At 36.9% G+C, this 20,525-nt stretch overlaps 1 protein-coding gene across 1 annotated transcript in view; it reads left to right on the forward strand.

The window, feature by feature from the left end:
- Positions 1-18,623, forward strand: part of mybpc2b (myosin binding protein Cb) — a 22,597-nt gene extending 3,974 nt beyond the window's left edge. The window contains exons 2-29 of the mRNA XM_057322088.1: positions 3,389-3,406; positions 3,530-3,547; positions 4,895-4,954; positions 5,231-5,379; positions 5,903-6,020; positions 6,101-6,149; positions 6,307-6,366; positions 6,450-6,616; positions 6,701-6,833; positions 6,933-7,057; positions 7,368-7,473; positions 9,806-9,975; positions 10,078-10,243; positions 10,320-10,426; positions 10,523-10,552; positions 10,641-10,783; positions 10,958-11,117; positions 11,254-11,358; positions 11,529-11,717; positions 11,799-11,933; positions 13,740-13,907; positions 13,990-14,078; positions 14,964-15,159; positions 15,274-15,413; positions 15,490-15,649; positions 16,087-16,223; positions 17,152-17,338; positions 18,225-18,623. Coding sequence (XP_057178071.1) covers positions 3,389-3,406; positions 3,530-3,547; positions 4,895-4,954; positions 5,231-5,379; positions 5,903-6,020; positions 6,101-6,149; positions 6,307-6,366; positions 6,450-6,616; positions 6,701-6,833; positions 6,933-7,057; positions 7,368-7,473; positions 9,806-9,975; positions 10,078-10,243; positions 10,320-10,426; positions 10,523-10,552; positions 10,641-10,783; positions 10,958-11,117; positions 11,254-11,358; positions 11,529-11,717; positions 11,799-11,933; positions 13,740-13,907; positions 13,990-14,078; positions 14,964-15,159; positions 15,274-15,413; positions 15,490-15,649; positions 16,087-16,223; positions 17,152-17,338; positions 18,225-18,250 — 3,311 coding nt within the window. The 3' untranslated portion in view covers positions 18,251-18,623. The remainder of the gene's footprint in view (positions 1-3,388; positions 3,407-3,529; positions 3,548-4,894; positions 4,955-5,230; positions 5,380-5,902; positions 6,021-6,100; positions 6,150-6,306; positions 6,367-6,449; positions 6,617-6,700; positions 6,834-6,932; positions 7,058-7,367; positions 7,474-9,805; positions 9,976-10,077; positions 10,244-10,319; positions 10,427-10,522; positions 10,553-10,640; positions 10,784-10,957; positions 11,118-11,253; positions 11,359-11,528; positions 11,718-11,798; positions 11,934-13,739; positions 13,908-13,989; positions 14,079-14,963; positions 15,160-15,273; positions 15,414-15,489; positions 15,650-16,086; positions 16,224-17,151; positions 17,339-18,224) is intronic.
- Positions 18,624-20,525: the final 1,902 nt, after the last annotated feature.

Genomic DNA, 20,525 nt, shown 5'->3' on the forward strand with positions numbered 1-20,525 from the left:
TATATATATATTATACGGTTCTTTATGCTGCAGTTTCACGCGCGAGCCCTTTGAATTCAAATGGATTTGGATCGTGTTTTATCAGTCATCAACCTAAAAGGTTCAATCTGAAAGTCATCCCAACCACATTGTTGCTCTGTTTTGTTATTGTTATAGTTATAGTTGTGGTGTGGTGTGGACACTGCTCTTAAATTGCGAATGATTTTAAAACTTTATAACTATCTTACGTCTTTATAGTTAAGTATAAAAGTGTTTTTAACAACGCGAGGCTCCGTGTGATCAGCATCTTAACTGACATCTGTTATCTGCAGAATCATCACAGCTCGCAGTGAATGACATTGATATCCTGCAACATTGTACATTTAGATGGGTGTCACTGTCATTACAAAGTCCAGCGCCTGAAGCAGAAATATACATATACATTTTAAATATGTCCAAAAGTGTGGCGAAAATGCTTTTCTTTTCTTGTGTAATACAAATCTTGATCATTCATAATTTTATTAAAAGTCTGTGTGATTTTGAAATAACGAAAATAATGCAACCTGCTAAATAATGCAATATGATCATGCTTTAAGTTTATAAATGAATTTAAACTATACTAAAACTTCACAAACTAAAAATGATAAGTTATGACGATTGACAATGCATAACTTTCAGAAGTATTAAAATCATTCAAATATTGCAAACATGCACATTTTTATCATATTTATTTGGTTTTATTTCATTTTTTTCCATATATGTGTCTGTAAAAATCCGTTACATTAAAAACTATAAATCTAACATAACCAGTTGGACACCTCTGTAGATTCCTAGATGTGAAATACTGGCAGATTTTTGACAATGTTAATAATCACAAATCTCATATCATTATTAAATCCTCATCTGAAACCTAAGTACGGTTTGCATATGGCAACAGTCTAACACACAGATGTCAGAGATGTCTCTATGTGACCCTACAGCTGCCCGAACTTTACATTACAAACAGGTTTACAGGTCAAAGGTCCGATTGGCCCATGAACATACCATATAGGTTCAGCAGAAACCACAGTGGCTTTTCTCATTTTTAAATGTAAAATCTGGGCCTTGGCGCAAAAGTGCTGTGTTTTGAAAGTGTCTCCTGAATCAACCAAGTTGTATGTAAAGGTATACAGTATACAAGGAATCTGTCATTAGCTTGCTTGAGAATGCGCGCCGTATGTGTGTGTGTGCATGTGTGGAATTGTGTTAAGACAGGGAGCTTACTTTCCTAATGTGCTAAATCCAGAATGTAGTACGATGTCACCTCAAGTGCCCGCTCTGACACACACATGCACATCGTGTTGTCTTCTTATTTCCCTTACTAGTGATCTGTTAATACTCAGTAGGAACATATAAACCATAAACACTGGGTTTTATGTGCTTACTGCTGTCCGGACAGCCAGGAGGTATTTGCTGACATTTGTGATGTCAGATGGAGTGAGATGTTAAAAATGATGATACCAGAACAAAGCGGTCATGGATTCAACCTAACTTCATGAGCTGTTCTGTCTCTTGAGCTAAATGCATTTTTATGCAATAGTTTGTGCTTTTCGTTTTTAAATCTTAGAATCTAACGCTTGTTTTGAAAGGGATATGGTGCTTGATAAATAGGGAGATGACAGACATACTGTATGACATCATGGGTTAAGGGTTCATATGTGTGTGTCTATAAATAGACGTAATAAAGTTACAACATGCTTCAAAAGGAAACAGAGTTGCAGAGATTTAGGTTTTATGCTTTTTGGTTAATAGCATAAAGTATAATGAAGTCGGAACGGTGGCAAGGTTTAAGGAAGTCTTCCAGTGACATCTGTGTAAAATGAGTTAACGTGAACCCCGTCGCATCCCATGTCGCGCATTCTTGATTGCTTGAAAATAAATTGCTGCACATCTGTGGTTATGTGTCATTAGAGTGAGAGGTGGTCAGTCATTTGTTGTAGTCATTTGTCTGGCTGTGCAGGCATCTGATCTTAAGTTTTTTGTCATGTGATATTGATGTGCTACATCAAGAGATTCTTGGCTTGACATTAGAGATGTTATGAGTTGCCGTGGCCTTTCAGCGGGCACCATGGCAACAGCATGCCCTGCTGGGATTGAGGTGGGGCAGATGTTTGGCGTGCTGCTCTCTCACACCACATGATCATATTTACCATCGGCAGGGTGGAAAAATCGATGTGTCTTTTCATTTGTCACAAAGTTTCAAAACCTAGAATAAACACTCATCTGTTCACACTTATGTGGTTGAACACCTGACTCTTTGTTCTGTGGAACACAAAAGAAGATATCTTGAGAAATGTCTCAGTGCTTTTGTGTTCATACAATGGGGAAGTCAATGGGGTTCAATGTTGTTACCAACATTCTTCAAAATATCTTCTTTTGTGTTCTGCAGAAGAAAGAAAGAAAGAAAGAAAGAAAGAAAGAAAGAAAGAAAGAAAGAAAGAAAGAAAGAAAGAAAGAAGGAAGGGTTCGTAAATGATGAAAGAGTGTTCATTTTTTGGTGAGCTGTCCCTTTAAATGCTCACTTTGGATAAAAGCATCTTCCAAATAAATGAATATAAAGGTTAGGTCATTTTAATTCAGCACCAAGAGAGTTAAAAAAAATTCTGAGGTGATTTTATTCCACCTAGATTTTTTTGAAGACAGGGTGTTGTATTTATAGGAGTGTAGACCTTCCACGTGGAAGACTGCCTGAAGATTCCTAAATCAGATCGCCTTACAGCTTTGGAATATATTTATCCGCTAATAATATAATATGACATCAGGGCAGATGATGTACTTAATGTACTATTTATAGGTATGTGTTTAGGTAAAAATGCTCATTTTTGTTTCGTTCTGTGAACGACTAATAATATTTCTCCCAAATTTCAAATAAAAATATTGCTTCGAAAAAACTGAAGAAACTGACAGAAAAGATGTTCTGTATTTTTCAGAACTCAAAAATGGCAAAGTAAACCAGTCCATACTCACTTTTAAATACAACAGCAATATTTATGTATTAAGTTCAAAAACAGCTTTCATGTGTCTTGTCATGCTGTCAGTCTTTCATGTTGCTGTTGGGTGACTTTGTCACTCCCGAGGTTTGATTTTGTTGAAATTCAACAGACGTGGAACAAAAACATCTAATAATGCTGATTAAATGAACATTTAGAAAGCTCTCAAATTTTTTTCTGAGGCTGTATGTTCAAAATATGATGATATTACAATGAATATAGTAAAAAGTTTGTTAAATGACCATCATTGGATTTTTATGAGACTGAATGAGTTGGGACGTCATTTGTGCCTTCATAATAAAATAGTTTTGTGTTATAAATTCATTTAAAAATTTAGATTTTTTACATGTTTGGTGAAACTTTCCTCTCGTGTTTCACAGAGTTGCCTCCAGCAGAGGGTAAGTGACCGTCAACCTGCATCACCTCAAAATGCATCAGATATTTCAATGTTAAAACAGATACAGTGATGTCAACTGTGTCTGCGGGTTTCATTAGTCTTTTATTGTTGTTTTTATTTGCAGAAGGAACAGGAGAGAATGGTAAACATTTTAAATGGAATAAAAAAAACTCTATTGTAACATTCTTACAATTCTATAATACTTATCTTTGAACTAACTATCCATCCATCCCTTAGAACTCAGACGTTCTAAGCAGAAGTGCATGATGGGAAATAATAATATTTCTCTGTGTTATAATGTGGGACAAGTATATTACACATTAAATGGTGTAACACGACAGTTTCATTTGCTTGCAATAATATAACAACACGATATTAATATGAGAAGAGGAAAGATGTTTTGTTGAATCTTTCCTTGTGCATGGAGCTCATTTTACCTTTGATAAAATGTGTGTTTAATGAAGTGCTGTACTTGTATGATGATTATATTTAAAGTGAGGTTTGTACTTTATATTTCAATGGGTTTGCAGGACTTGAGAGTGTTCTTTGTCTATTTGTAGCTGTATTTGATGTTTTCTTTTTCATAATGGAATGTAATAGACATTCCAGGTTTCACATAATTTTTCACAACAGTGCAATGTGGTATTGTGATGAACTGTAAAAAAAAGACATTTTCTGTAAACTGGAAAAACAGAAATATTCTGTAAAATAATTGCTTTTTTTATGTAAAATTATAGGATATAAGGATATATATTAAATCATTTTTCACATTTTTGTCTAGTTCTGTAATTTTATAGTTTTTCAAAAATGAACTGTAAAAAAAAGAAATCTTGTTGTAAAAAACGGACATTTCTGGCACATGGCCGCAGCTGGGTCACCAGAAATAAACTGTAAAATAACGGGTTAGAATTACTTTTCACCCTTTTTTCTTGTAAATTTGCGGTCTTTTCTGTAATTTTGCAGTTTTTGACCGTATTTAAAGAAATACCTAAAAATCTGTAAAAAAAAAAACAGTAAAATTCCGGGGGTTTTTACATTTTACGTGGAAAATAACAAATATCTTTTTTTTACAGTGTGTAGATGTATTGTATGCTTGAATTACCATCTTCACCATGCCATAGAAGAACAATTTTTTAAACTATTATGTTTCTATGTAGTGGAAAAGGATTTATCAGTTTATGAAAAGTAAGAAAGTTGCAAGAACCTTTATTGGAACGAAGGTTTTTATAAGAATCTTAAATGCTTCTTTTGGGAACCAAAAATGGTATTATCTTTGGCATCTGGCGCTGTGAAGAACTTTTCGTAGCACCTTTTTTGATTGTGTATGTTTTAAATATTTACAAGGAATATTTAAAATGATTGTTAAATAATTGATGCCTTCAATTATTTTAAAGAGAGAATGTTCTGAATATTTTTACAGAATATGCGATAAAACAATTCATGCTTTCCTGCACATGTTTGTTTAATATACAAATATATGTTCTTGCAGTGCCACAGGAGTTAACAGGACTGTTTGTGGAGAAGCCAGAAAGTGTTACAGCCATCGCAGGTATAACCACGCACATGTGCACACACACACACACACGCACAGGCTTTGGTTGACTATCCCCGTGGGGACACACACACACACACACACACACACACACAAGCACGCACACATTGGTTTGACTATGTAGTGAGGATAATAGACTAGGTTTCCATCATCTATCTCAAGCATGAACATTTATAAAAATTATACGTTTTACAATTTTTCCTAAACAAAACAGTATCAGTGCTGCATCAGTCAGGAGTTGTGTTCAAGTTTTGTGTTTTTTTTTGTGTTCAGGTAAAGATGTAGCGTTTGTGGTTAAGGTGGATTCCACTAATCTAACCCGGAAACCCACCATGAAGTGGTTGAAGGGGAAGTGGATGGATCTCGGCAGTAAAGCGGGAAAACATTTTCAGTTTAAAGAGACGTATGACAGAAACACTAAGGTTAGAGGCTCTGAACCTGTGCCAGGGAAACAAGATGCTTATAGAACAACTATAATGTTATATCAATGTTATAAAATGTATTTATAATATTATTTATTTATAATGTACATCAATGTTGGTTGGGTTCTAGCATTTAATAATTGCAAATAAAAGCTGGAATGTAATACATAAGTATTACAATTGGTAAAAAAAAATGCTTAAAATGATCAGCATTTTATATTTTTATTTCTACTGAATTTTCTACAGAAAATTTAACAATGTAATTATTATTTTTAATATCAGCACTCAAATAAACTTTTATTCTGTTAAATGTTGTCTTATACGATTTTGTGGTTTGAAAATGCTATGAAACAGTCCAAGACCGACAGTATGTGTTCACGTTTTATTTTTGTTGTATTAATAATAATCTCACTCAACCATTATTATTATTATTATTATTAAAAACAAAATGAATCCCTAATAATTATTAAGTTAATATTATTTCAATAATTTCTTTTTTATTCACGTACCCTTTCTCTCTAAGATCTACACCTACGAGATGAAGATTGTCAAAGTGGCCGCAGGAGATGCAGGTGGATACAGGTGTGAAGTATCTGCTAAAGACAAATGTGACAGCTGTACCTTTGAGATCACTGTGGAGGGTTAGTCTCTCTCTCTCTCACTCTCGTATCTCTTCTTCGGAATCTGTGAATATTTATTTGTTCTTCTTTCTTTCTGGTAGCTGCTGAACAAGAGCAGAAAGCAGATATTCTGTCTGCATTCAAAAGAGCGTAAGTGTGTGTAAAACTAAAGATTACTTGATCATCTACAAAGGTTTTTGATGGAGTAAATGTTTGTCATCACCTTTTGATCTAATGGCGTATAGAAATATTGAAAGATTTGTAGAGAATAATCATTTCCGTACATGTTGTTGTATTCTCTGTGCAGTGATGCTGGAGAAGATGAAGGAGATTTGGACTTCAGTGCTCTTCTCAAAGCCGCCAAAAAGTAAAACCTCACCTACAGATAAGATTTAGTTTTTTTTTTTATTTTGGTATGGTTTTACACTTCTTTATTACTTTCTGTTTTAGACCAAAGAGGCCCGAGCCGGAGCTGGAGGTGGATGTTTGGGAGCTTCTGAAGAGCGCTCATCCCAGCGAGTACGAGAAGATCGCGTTTAAATATGGCATCACTGACCTGCGTGGAATGCTGAAAAGACTGAAGAAGATGAAGGTCGTGGAGCCCAAGGTCAGCGATGGTACGAAAACACAAGAGACGTGAAAACATAATACAGCACAGAGTGTCTGTACTTCTGTCTGTGATTGTGTGGATGTTTCTGCAGAATTCCTGAAACGGTTGGAGTCGGCGTACTCTGTTAATAAGGGAAAGAAGATAGTCCTGTCTGTGGAGGTGACCGATCCTAACGCCGAGGTCAAATGGCTGAAGAACGGCCAGGAGATCAAACCTTCCACTAAGTGAGAAGCTCCACAAACACAAACACACACCAAAAAACAACCAACCCATTCATTTATTTTTGCTTATATTGACTGATTTAATGGTCTTGTGTTTGACAGATACATCATGGAGGCCAACGGCAACATTCGAACTCTCATGATTAATAAATGCAGTCTGGCGGATGACGCGGCGTATGAATGTGTGGTGGGAAATGATAAATGTTTCACTGAGGTCTTTGTTAAAGGTGCGTCTCAATCGAGTATTTTATTATGAAATCCATCTGGTTCTGGGTTAAGAGAACCACACTTCTCATCTGAAAGATGATCTCTGTGACAAAATTAGGATGAGCGGAATATTCTAGTAAGATTCTTGAGTCATACAGCCTATCGGGTGCTATTTGTGTCCCTTATAGGCATTAAAAATGATTATATCTGGTCATTGATTAAAATGGTTTCATTAAGACTTAGAATTTTGTAACAGAAATTACGTATATTGTAGGATGTTTAAAAAATGAGAAGAAATCGAAGGAATGATTTGGTGATATTGTCTCACAGAACCTCCGGTCACCATCACCAAACTGTTGGATGATTATCATGTTGTGGTTGGAGAGAGAGTGGAGTTTGAGATAGAAGTGTCTGAGGAGGGGGCGCATGTCATCTGGTAAACAAGCACACACAGGCACAAACCTCACCCTACCCTTAAACCTAAACTGTAAAAAAACGGAATACAGTATATAATACCATTATACCATATAATCCCATAAGGATATATAATACATTTTTCCCCCGTTTTTCTTGTAAATTTGCAGTATTTTCTGCAATTGTACGTTTTTTTGACTGTATATCAAAAATACATTTAAAAATCGTAAAAACGGTAAATATCTGGGGTTTTTTTTACATTTTACGTGGAAAATCTGTATGTACAAATAACAGAATAATTCTGTAAAATTAAGGTTTTTTTACAGTGTTCCCTCATACAGACCAATTTGCATTTTTACATTTCCGAATTAACACAGTTTAGTTTGATTTATAATATAAACAATTTTCTAACCTAAACCCTAAAAGACAGCACTCAAAAAAATGATTTACATAAAAAAGTACTGTCAAGTGGTTCCACGCAAATATATTGAGTAGTTTCTACAATTAACAATTTAGTTGTATGAACAAAAGAAATTTAAGTAAAGTTGACAAAACTTTTTTGAGTAAATCCAAACCGTTCAGATTGTACCAGCAGTTTTAAGTTAATTAAACTCAATATTTATCCTTCTCAATGGTACTTTTTGTTGCCATACATAAATTATATACAGACTTACTCCATGTAAGTCAAAACAAAATGAGCAAATCAGATGAGAGGCATCTCAGTACTGGCATTAGCACAGTTAATGCTCATTGAATGATGCAATTACGTTAATGTAGTTACTTGCATTCTTTATTGAACAAGCTTGGGTTTAGTAAAACTAACAACAGCGACAGTTCATTTTTTCGAGGGAACTTTGCATTTTAAATATAAAAAAATATATTTTTTATTTTTTGTATTTTTACAAATGACGTCCCCAAAGGTGAGTTTGGCTTAGATTTGTCAAGTTTTGCTCACTTTTTGGCACAGATTTGTCTCTTATCCACACACACACTTTACATTAGCAAGACATTTATTTATTTAATTGTGCTACATGCCTCACTGTATATCTGTCATTAACTAAAAACAGGAATCTGATACGTGAAAGTCGCAGCAACATTACTTTCCAACTTCAAAAACTTTTGGTTATTTTAACTTTTATTTTATTTATTTATTTAAACTTTTCATTTATTTATTTTAAACCTGTTCTAAAATACACATTCTAAACTTTGTAAAAGCTCAGATTTAACTGTTTGACTGCGTGTATTTCATACTATTGCATATTACTATTAAACCATGTTCTTGTATTAAAGACACATAAAAAATATTTGTTTAATTTACATTTAGTCATTTAGCAGACGCTTTTATCCAAAGTGACTTACAAATGAAATGAGGTAAACAATAGAAGCAATTGGAACATTATAAGGACAACAACATGTTTTTTTGTGATAGAAAGAGTAGAAAAGAAATAGAAAGTGATGTGTTTTCAGCCGATTCTTAGAGATGGCCACAGAATCTGCTGATCTTGTAGCAGCGGGAAGATCATTCCACAAATGTGGAACAGATCCAGAGAATGGGATGGCACCCACTGTGGGAAATGTTCCAGTGGTGAGAGACGAGTTGATAATGTGGGTGAGAGCAGGGACAACTGATGGAGAGGTGGCCTAGAGGAGATGGGTAGTGATGGTAGCGGGCAGGTAGTCGGGTGGTCAGAAGCAATGACCTTGGAAACGTCAGCTTCAGATAGGAGAGAGAAAGCAGGGAGCGAGCATGTGTCGGGAGTTTGGGTGTGTTCAAGAGGCGGCGGCGCAGTGAACTGACTGCTGATGGTGGTAGTTTTCTTTATGAAGAAAGACGCAAAATCGTAAGCTGTTAAGTCCGATGAAGGTGGGGGGCCAGGCGGACAAAGAAGATTTTAGAGTAGTAGTACTGAATTTATTGTTTAATTATGAATTTAAATGAATTTAAATTTTAATTCAAATATTTATTTAAAGTATTCATTTATATTTATTTATAAATATGAATTTTGGTTATTAGGTGAGAAAATTTCATTTTAATTGTAATGAAACAAATCACATATTTGCTTTTACTTTTTACCTCTACGATTTAACGCTTCATTGTTTCCTCGCCTCTTGTAAGTCGCTTTGGATAAAAGCGTCTGCTAAATGTAAATGTATGTCAGTGTTTTACATTTCTTGTCATTATGTAATATAAAAGCATCAAAATGGCCAGTTAAATGTCTAATAGTTAGATATATCTGTCTGTTTCTGAGCCATAGTGCGCTTTATTTGTTCTTAAACCCTTTGTTAGTGCATATAGTTATTGATGAATGGATCTTGAGCTTACTCTTAACGTTGGCTGTGATTTCTTCATGTAGGATGTTTGAAGACGTGGAGCTGTCACGTGAAGATAAAAGCGGGAAGTATCGTTTTAAGAAAGATGGCAAACGTCATTGGTTTATTATCCAAGAGGCTCAACTCGAGGACAACGGGATGTTTTTCGTCTACACCAATGGAGGTCATTCAAAAGGAGAACTCATTGTTGAAGGTAACACCTTGATCTCACCACACAGCAGTCAGACAATCCTCAGAACTCTTTTTCTGTTTAAAAACCTTTTCCCAATGATCTTTATTTCCTTTCAATACCCAGAGAAGGAACTGGAGGTCTTGCAAAGTATCGCAGATCTTACCGTCAAATCGGCGGAGCAGGCGATGTTTAAGTGCGAGGTGTCGGACGAGAAGGTCATTGGGAAATGGTTTAAAGACGGCGTGGAGGTTCAACCCAGCGACCGCATCAAGATTTCTCATATTGGCAGGTTGGTGTCCGGATAAATGTTAAATTGACTATATGTCATATTACATGTTTGATACACATGTACTGATTCATTCCAGGATTCATCGTTTGACTATTGATGACGTAAAGCCAGAAGATGCCGGCGACTACACATTTGTCCCAGAGGGATATGCGCTTTCATTATCTGCTAAACTCAACTTCCTGGGTGAGATGAAACCCGAAAACAGTTGACTGCTCATACTTTATGATCCAGATCCATCCTTTCTGGCACGTTCATAATCGCACTATATTTTTCACACAGAAATCAAGATCGACTACGTTCCCAGACAAGGTGCGTTTTGTTTCTGTGATGAATGTCTCTCTTTAACAGAGGCACAGATGTGACGCTTTGCTCTCTAACCCCGTTTCACCTTCTAAAGATCCTCCGAAGATTCATCTGGATGTAGCCGGTAACATGGTTTCCCAGAACACCATCATCGTTGTTGCCGGAAACAAGCTGCGTCTGGATGTGGAAATCACAGGAGAGCCGGCGCCCACCGTCTGCTGGATGAAGGGAGACAAGGTACTCGTACCTTCACGTGACGTAAAACCCACAGAATTATTTATACTGTAAAAGCCTGACTTCAGCAGGTGACCTGAGGATCTATATTCAGTATAAAAATGAATTTGAGTCACGCTGAAATGAAGTCCGGACCCCTCAGGAAAGCGTCTGAAAGCTCTCGTCCTTGCGTTGCAGCCGGTGACAGATGCAGAGGGACGTGTGCGCGTGGAGAGCCGTAAAGATCTGAGCTGTTTCGTCATTGAGGGCGCCGAACGACAAGATGAGGGCAACTACACCATCACCGTCACCAACCCTGCAGGAGAAGACAAAGCAAACCTCTTCATCAAAATCGTAGGTGTGTGCATCGCTTTCTCCCATGCGTATGAGCGAACACACACAAATGTGTCATTTTTCTTGTGGAAGGAATTATTTGGGCGATTTATCAAACTTGCATTATGCACATCTGTGATGGTGTTCTTGATGCGTTGCAGATATTCCTGACCCGCCAGAGAATGTGAAGTGTACTGGAGTTGGTGAAGACTGTGCCACAATCATATGGGAGCCTCCGAAGTTTGATGGAGGAGCACCTTTAAAGGGTAACACACACCTGTTAGAGGTAACATAACACATACCTGATATCTCCAACACACTCACACACACCTGTCAAAAATACCTGTTGCAGGTAATCTCATTAGTTAGTAACACTTTGCAAGCAGCCCCTGAAGCGAAAAACCAATGGCAAACATCTGCTGATTCTGTTTCTCAGGTTATCTGATGGAGAGAAAGAAGAAGGGTTCATCGAGATGGACGAAGCTTAATTTTGACGTCTACGAGAGCACGACGTACGAAGCCAAGCGCATGATTGAGGGCGTCCTGTACGAGATGAGAGTTTTCGCAGTCAACGGAATCGGGATTTCAGCTCCCAGTCTGAATTCCAAATCGTTCATGCCCATTGGTGAGGACGCTTTCTGTTCTCCTGTCACGTGTCCGTCATGTTTACTGCCTTTTTCTCTTGACGTTCTCATTCTGTCTCTAGCACCCACCAGCGAGCCCACCAAGCTGACGGTGGATGATGTCACAGACACGACGTGCTCGCTGAAGTGGTTGGCACCTGAGAGGATCGGAGCTGGAGGTCTGGATGGATACATGGTAGAATTCTGCAAAGAGGGAGGTGGGTCTTTAAATCTTAAACGATTTTATTACCATCATACAGAAAAACATGGTAAAACTCTTCCCATTTCACCACAGTTTGCAATAAATGAATTTAATACTGTACATAGTTATGTACAGTCATATGCAGTGTTGGGTGTAACTAGTTACTAAGTAATTAGTTACTGTAATTTAATTACTCTCCCCTTGAAAAAGTAAAGTAATGGATTACTCTAATTTTTTCTGTAATTTAATTACAGTTACTTCTGATGTAATTAAACTAAATACTGAATGAATTAAAAGAAACGTTTCGTGTCTATCCTTGAATCACTTAACTAATCACTTAACTAGTTGATATAGGATATAGAAAGTAATCAGTTATAAGTAATGAAATACTTTTTGGAGAGAGTAATTTGTACAGTAGTCTAATTACAGTATTGAGTATGTAATTAGTAACTAGTTATTAATTACGTTTTCCAAGTAACTTGCCCAACACTGGTCATATGTAATGTATAGTCAAAGTATTTGGTCGGCGCAGATGCAGTGGTAAAGTAGAAGTGATGTTTTATTCCAAAAAGAATATATAAAATTGAATATGTTATTCTTTTTATAGCTACAACAAATATTGTACAACAAATTCAATATTTAAAAAATTATATTGAAACATATTAAAATGACATACATCAATATTGTATTATTACATCTTAAATACATTTCAATAAAGTTTTGAATTATATATTTCGTTTTTTAGGATTATTGTATCTCATATCAGATTTTACAAAACAGTATCGTGCTCAGAAATATATTAAAAGTTTGATTTTTTTCAATAAAAAATTCAATAAAGAAAACAATTTCACACTCATATCTGTCATGTTAAACATAAAAACCTAAAAAAATGCATTCCACTCTGATATTTAATCACTTTCGTTTATACAAACTAATATAACAATGAAAATACAAAGCAAAATTCACCTTTAAATATTTTCATTAAAACATTTCAATGTTTGAAATGATACTATTGAAAATAAAAGATTAAACTACATTATAAACCAATTAATTTAACAAGACAAAGATCATGAAACCTAATAGCTAAACAAATCTAAAGTGATTAACCAGCCTATTACTTCGAATGTAAAAACCACGCGAACGTCATAAGTAGACCTCAGACAACAGTATAAAATAATTAAAATGGCCAGTTCAGCAAACCTTTAAAATCAAATCTCCGTGTTATACTTTTCTGACAATGGTAAAAGATTCCATCCCTTCATAGCTCTTTATGTCACTGTACGTTTAAGGAAGTTTGTCCTCACATTTGGGAGAAAGAATCTACCCTCTGTTGCTCATCTGGTAGCATAACCATTTGACCGTGCGTTGTATTGCAATTGATTGTACTGTCCAATTGGTAATTTAACTGTATAACCTTCCATGTAAAAAACAGCTTTCAGTAACATCTTTTTAACATCTAACAGCAGATTTTATGTGAGACTTGCTCAGAAATGTATTTTAAATGTCAATACCTGGTTGTCTTGTAGAATCCATTCCACTAGGCAGGAGGGGTGGGTTCCCAGGACCCAAAGCCTGAACAAATCACACTTTTAAGCACTAAATTAAACCATCAGTTTCCAAAAGAGACTATGCACAGAAGCACTAGACAGAGGGAGAAAACCTGACTGGGTATTCTGAGAGAACCTCTAGGCCCACCTGGGTATCGAGGAGACATAGCTGGCAGGGAAACAATATTGATCAATTGGTCTATATCACACATACATGACAACAGGCAAACCAAAGTGCTGCTATAAACTCATCTGATGCTGTTTTCATCCATCAGAAACGGAGTGGCATCCTGCTAACACAGATGTGATTGAGCGTCAGAATTACGTGGTGAGAAATCTGCCCACCGGAGAGATGGTGAACTTCCGCGTGGTGGCCATAAACGTCGCGGGCCGCAGTCCCCCCGCCCTGCTCGGTCAGCCTGTCACCGTCAGAGAGATTATGGGTAAAATACATTTACGAATGAATAAAAAAGTGCATCTTTAGTAGATTTGTTCCTTCACAGTAATGTTCTCTGTTTCGTTCAGAACATCCGAAGATTCGTCTGCCTCGTGAGCTTAGAACCAAATACATCAGAAGAGTTGGAGAGAAGATCAACCTGGTCATCCCATTTCAGGTGGGCGTGGTTTCAATATCTGTATCAAGCTCTCGCCTTGATGCCGATTGGTTGATAGTCGTGGTTTGTTCATGACAAAGCACAGTTGCACTATATCATCCAATGGGAGAATGTAAACGTTTGTCTCTCTATTGCCATCTATAGTTGAAACATAAAACTTACTTACTTCACCTACTAATCTTTACATATTTCAAAATGTTTGAAGTTAAATTACGTTATATTTCATTGCTCAGCACTTGCACTCAGTTTGAACTCATTTTTGTTTATTCTAAGACTGCAGCTTTGAAAAATAAAGTACACTCTTAAAAATGCATTTTGGGTTCCACAAAGAACCATTCAGCCAAAGGTTCTTTAAAGAACCATCTCTTTCTTACTTTTTGAATAGTCTGAACCCAGATAGCACAATCCATCTGGTTTACATCTATTTGACGTCTGCATTTACATCTGCAAGACATCTACAATACATAGTTTGCTCATCTGCAATAAGTCTCGGAGACGTCTGAACGTCTGTAATACGTCTGCTAAAGATCTGGAGATCTGCTGATTAAAAACATCTGCTAAACATCTTAGAAAGAGCTGTTGTACATCCATTCTAAATCATAAACATCTTACAGACATCTTCTAGATGTCTATATGACGTCTGACAGCAGACATCTCCGAGACGTATTGCAGATGAGCAAACGATGTATTGTAGATGTCTTGCAGATGTAAATGCAGACGTCAAATAGACGTAAACCAGATGTATGTGTGCTATCAGGGAAGAAGCTTTTTTCGCCGCAAATCCCTCAGATGTTAAAGGTTCTTTATGAAACCAACTTTTTTAAAGAGTGTACAATAAAAAATAAAGGTTTGGAACTAAAATCAAGGATTTGTGTGTGTGTACAGGGAAAGCCCAGACCTGTCGCTCAGTGGTTACAGGACGCACAGCCCGTGGACGAAAAGAAGGTGGGAGTCAGGAACTCAAACGTGGACTCCATCCTTTTCATCCGCGCTGCTGATAGAGATCACTCCGGAAAATACACGCTCATCTTAAAAATCGAGAACATGGAAGACACGGCCACTATTGACATCCGCATCGTTGGTAAGACAAAAACACACGATTTTCAAGTATTAGTCACCCAGATATGAAATGCAGATGTGAGCGACTATTCTAATATAAACAACCAAATAAAATAAATGTATGGTCTGTCCTCAGATAAACCTGGACCTCCAACCCAAGTCCACGTGACCGACATCTGGGGATTCAACGCCGCTTTGGAATGGAAACCTCCCAAAGATGACGGCAACACAGAGATCACCGGATACACGATTCAGAAGGCTGACAAAAAAACCAAGGTGAAAGAGAATTCATTAAAAGGATTGTAGACTGAATTATTCTTTTATTAATTGTCTGTAATCCTCACTCCCGCAGGAGTGGTTTACCGTGTATGAACACAATCGCCGTCCCAACTGCACGGTCTCTGATCTGGTCATGGGAAACGAGTACATGTTCCGCATCTACAGCGAGAACCTCTGCGGTCTCAGTGAAGATCCCTGCATGAGCAAGAACACAGCCATCGTTCCTAAATCCGGTCAGTCTCGTCAACTGCATTAATGGATTATTTTGTCCAACACACAATACAGTCAAATCTATTGTGTGACGTCACAAATTTGAACCCGTCAGAGTTTATATCTTCTGCATCCTCTATACCCAATGAATGCATCTTCAATATTTTTATAATGCAGAACTTGTTTTATAAGCAATAAAGCACTTCTGAGTATCGTGTCTAACTACAGACTTTAGCAGTAATTACATCCTCTCGGACCTTATTGCTTAAATATAGATGCTGAGTTGTTAAGTACGTTATGAAAAATCAGCCAAAAGCCAACAACATCTGAATAGAAGCTATTAAAAGAAAAATGTACTATTGTTGACCAGATTTTATACAGCATACTATATTAAAGTATCAGGGTTACGTTTGGCATACGTAATTCTTTTAACATTCGTTTATCACCCATTCGCCGTCAGGTTTGGAGCATAAACGTGCTCCATACAAAGAGAAGGATATGACCTCTGCTCCGAAATTCACCGCCCCGCTAGTGGACAGATCCGTCACGATTGGATACAGCACAGCCATCAGCTGCTCAGTCAGAGGCTTCCCCAAGGTAAAAAACAACATGATCATCTCAAAACATGAACAGTATGCAGGGAAAAAAAGTGTTTCATATGTGGATTGAATTGATGTCTTAAAGGAACAGTTCACCTAAAAACTCATTCTCCAGTTGTTCCAAACCTGTATAAATTTCTTGGTTCTGCTGAAGCTTTTTGGAAAAATGTCAGCATTTCTACCCATTGACTACCCTAGTAAAAAAAAAATGGTAGTCAAAGGTGCCCTGGAATTGTTTGCTTTCCTAAGTTCTTCAAAATATCTTCTTTTGTGTTCAACAGAACCCAAAATAAATTGTACAATCATTTTTCCTACTTTGGAAGTGAATGGTGCCCCAGAACTGTCAGTTGCTAACATTTTTCTAAATATCTAATAATCAAAATATTTGAAACTTCCTCAGCTAAAAATGCTGATTTTGATCATTCATTTTCTGTAGAAAGAAGTTGTGAAAAAATCCCAAATATGATTTTTTCTATTTTGTAGAGGGGGGATTTAGAGTAGTCCCCATTTCAAACCCGGAAATAACTTCTGGATTTAGTAATATTAGAAGGACATAACATCAAAAATGTATGTTTACAATAAGAAAAATGAGAAATACGAAAAAAAACATATTTAATAAGAAAATATTCAGTATTCATCATCTTTAAGATTCTGTTTTTTAATAAAGGTGCCTTTTGGTATATTTTTAGTTGAGTTGACATGGAATGACTTTAGATAATGTTTCTTATCACTTAGACCGTTAGATTAGACAGGTAAACATCAATCAATATTTGACATTTTATAAAGATGCAGTCTTTACATGTTCAATTGAATACTTTATTTTAACATTCATCAGCTACTGGAAGTGAAGTAGGTTAATAAACAATAAACTTCACATCTGTTCAAAACAATTGCATGTTAAAGAAGTCACCTGTCTGTCTGTCCAGCCAAAGATTGTCTGGATGAAGAACAAGATGATAATAGGTGATGATCCAAAGTTCCTGATGCAGAATTACCAGGGAGTTTTGACTTTAAACATCCGTAAACCCAGCACTTTTGACAGCGGAAAATACTCCTGCAAGGCTGTAAATGAACTCGGAGAAGATGTGGTGGAATGTAAACTGGAAATCAGAGGTAACGTGTGTGAATAAGCGCAGTACTTCATTCATACTCTAGAGGGCGCATGAAATAAAAGTATTCATGGTTCATCTTTAATGAAAGTGCTGCATCGTGTTTTCTAGCAGGCCTGTGTCACCATCCAGCAGGGTGACGAGGAAACTCTGTGTTATATTAAATCACGTTATCAGCACTTTAACATGTCACACACACACGCAGACGTCGAATAAGAAGGAATCCATTGCAAATAAACATATTTAGGCAAATAGGTTTTCAAGTTAGTAAATGAATTATATGTCATTCTGACTGCAAGCTGTAGCCTACAAACAGAAAACAAGTCAACAATTGATGTATTTCCTTGCATGGCTTTAAATATGAGAAAGTCCATTTCTTCGGAGTAATGCCGCTCTCTGACGTAATGAGTTCATGAATCTCGTTTTTTATCCATGAGAAAATAATTTGGATTACTGAAAATGATCACACTACTTGTATTATAATGAAGGACTAAAAAGAAAAAGTAACTTACCCAGAGCTTGCCATTTAGGTTTAGCTTGAATAAAAATGCTGATTTTTCTGTCAGACAGCAAAATGGAAACAAATTACTACTTATTGTTATCAAATATAGATATGCATATCCAAATGCACAATATTCTGATACCAGAATGTTGCCCAATATAGGTGAATTGACCTATTCTGACGAATACAAGTAATCGTATCAGGGGGTTATATGGTACAAAAATGAGGTTCTTTAACAATTCACACAACCAAAACAAAGATTACTATGGTAGTCATTTCAGATCTGGTGCAGGACTCCTGGTTGGTTTGGTTACTGTATTGAAAAAGGCCAGAGAATATCAGATCTATTTATACACATTCTTTCTTTTTCTCTCTCTGTTGAACTCAGCTGCCCCCATTGAGAAGAAAGAATAGTACGGATGGAAACCGCTTCACCAATGGCGATGACATGGAGGGGAATGACATCATTTGAAAAAAATATCAAATGGTTGTGTTTTAAAATCATTTGTGTTTGCCAGACTCTCTGTATGAAGGAAATAGCATCTCTTAATTCTAACGCTGGGTCACATGTGCTTAACTTTGATTCGGATTTTGTAGCTTTTGAAGGATTTGAATAAACGCTTGGTTGACTGCATTCAGCCCCGGTGAGATGTATTTTTATCAAAACTATAGCAACCAGTGACGTTGTGAGACGGACATGTATGCATGCACAAAACACTGGAACAAAAACACCGGACTGTTAAATAAAGATCTAGTTGCCAAAAATATTATCCAAAATGTGTTTTGATTTATTAGAATAAGAGGTCTCGCTGAGCTAAAGATGTCAACCCTGTCATTATATCACTCATGGCCATCAGCTTCATTAGATAAACCGAAAATGAACAGCACGTCTGCAGAGAAAACTCACCTCAATACACGGAATAAAAAAAACAATGTCTTTTCAGTTTGACATGGCCAATTTACTGTACTAATTTGCATAAATCATTGAATGCAGTTGTGTTTCGCCACTGCTGAGGCGATGCTGTAAGACCCGTCACCATAGTTTCTAAAGGTTTCCATGGCAACTGAGCGACTATATATCTGCCGAGATGGAGGGGAGAGCGGCAGAGGAGAGAGCAGAAAGGTGAGCTTTGCAAAGCATAGGGGAGGGGAATGCCAATGAGCGGAGCACGGAGGAGAGTCGGACCACGAGGAAAAGGAGAAAAAACATTGGCATGTCTTCAGAGACAATAACTACATGCATGTTGGAGAGAGAGGGGGGGAAAGAGAGGGGGCTATTTTCAGCCTGCGGTTGTCATGGAAACAGAGGCCTCTACTGATGCAGACGTCCAATGTTCACAGATGTTCACCACTTGAATCTGATTAAGAACAACTGGCAATAGCCTGGATAACCATCCGATATAAACAATTACAATCTGGTGTAAATATTACAGCATCAGCACATCTCCAAAGCGTAAGAACTGGTGCGCAAAACAACGGGTGGGTGTGCATTAGTACATGAGAAAGGTCACCATTAAACATTCAATATATGCAGATACGAACATTTAGAAAGCAGTGTTCACCAGTTCACTGTCTCATGGGTATTAAAGGGTCATCCAGAAAACACACCTCCACGATCTAGAATAAAAATTTTAAATTTTAAAATAACCAGTATTCAGCATTATGTCACTGTGATTAATAATAATGTTGATGGCTCAAAATCATCTACGCTATTGAAATACACTATTCACAAACATAAAAATGTACATTTGGTAAGTCACGTCTTTAAAACACATACGCTCAGTATATGATGATGTGATAATACTCAATCACTGTTTTTAATCATCCCCCAGTGCCCGTTTGAAGGACGGAGGGTTTCCCACATCTCACAGTTACTATGGTAACGCTGCAACGAGAACAGGCGGTGTGCGCAGTCTGCGTGTGGAGGATACTGTAGGTGAGGCTAAAGCAGAACTGGTACTAACCCCTACAAGTACACTGGGTGAACGGGTGTCATGACTCCTTCTCGTTCATACGGTCATCCTGTGGTCAGTTTACTGGGGTGACCAAAGAGCAATGAGATTTTCACTGGACAGATGGACAGTGAATTTTCCAGACAGTGAAAGGAAAATTCTGGATTTAATGGATCAAAAAAAGAGCCTATGTAGCACTAAAAGTGGTTCTTGGCTCGAAATCATAGGGGAACCACTTTTAGTGCTATATAGAACCATATCTTGGTTCTACAGGGGCTTAAGAGGTTCTTTTTACAGATGCAGTGCTATATAGCACCTCAGTCATCCCAAAGAACCGCTGAAGAACCAAGATATTGTTCTATATAGCACTTAAAGTGGTTCCCCTACGAAGTTTTTTTAAGAGCGTACAGTGGGTTGTCTTAGTAAGCGATTGACATGAAGTTTGCATCTTGTGGGTATTAAACTGTGATTTGTTACATTTATGGGCCAACCCTATTCACTTCCTTTTTGAAATCAAAAAAGATGTGGTAACGCAGAACCTGTTCTCAGAACTTTGGCTAATATTCTCACAAGGATTTCAAAGAAAACCTTGCAATAACAATAAAAAAGCTTTTAATCAGCATTGTTAGAGATGCAGTGATTTATCGGCCAATAATCGGTTACGGTCAGTAAAATAAATTTTTCACACTAACAGCTATCGGGCCGAGAGATAAATAGACCAACCAAATGATCTGTAT

The sequence above is a fragment of the Triplophysa rosa genome, linkage group LG23, assembly GCF_024868665.1.
Source record: "Triplophysa rosa linkage group LG23, Trosa_1v2, whole genome shotgun sequence".
In the NCBI taxonomy this organism is placed as follows: Eukaryota; Metazoa; Chordata; class Actinopteri; order Cypriniformes; family Nemacheilidae; genus Triplophysa; species Triplophysa rosa.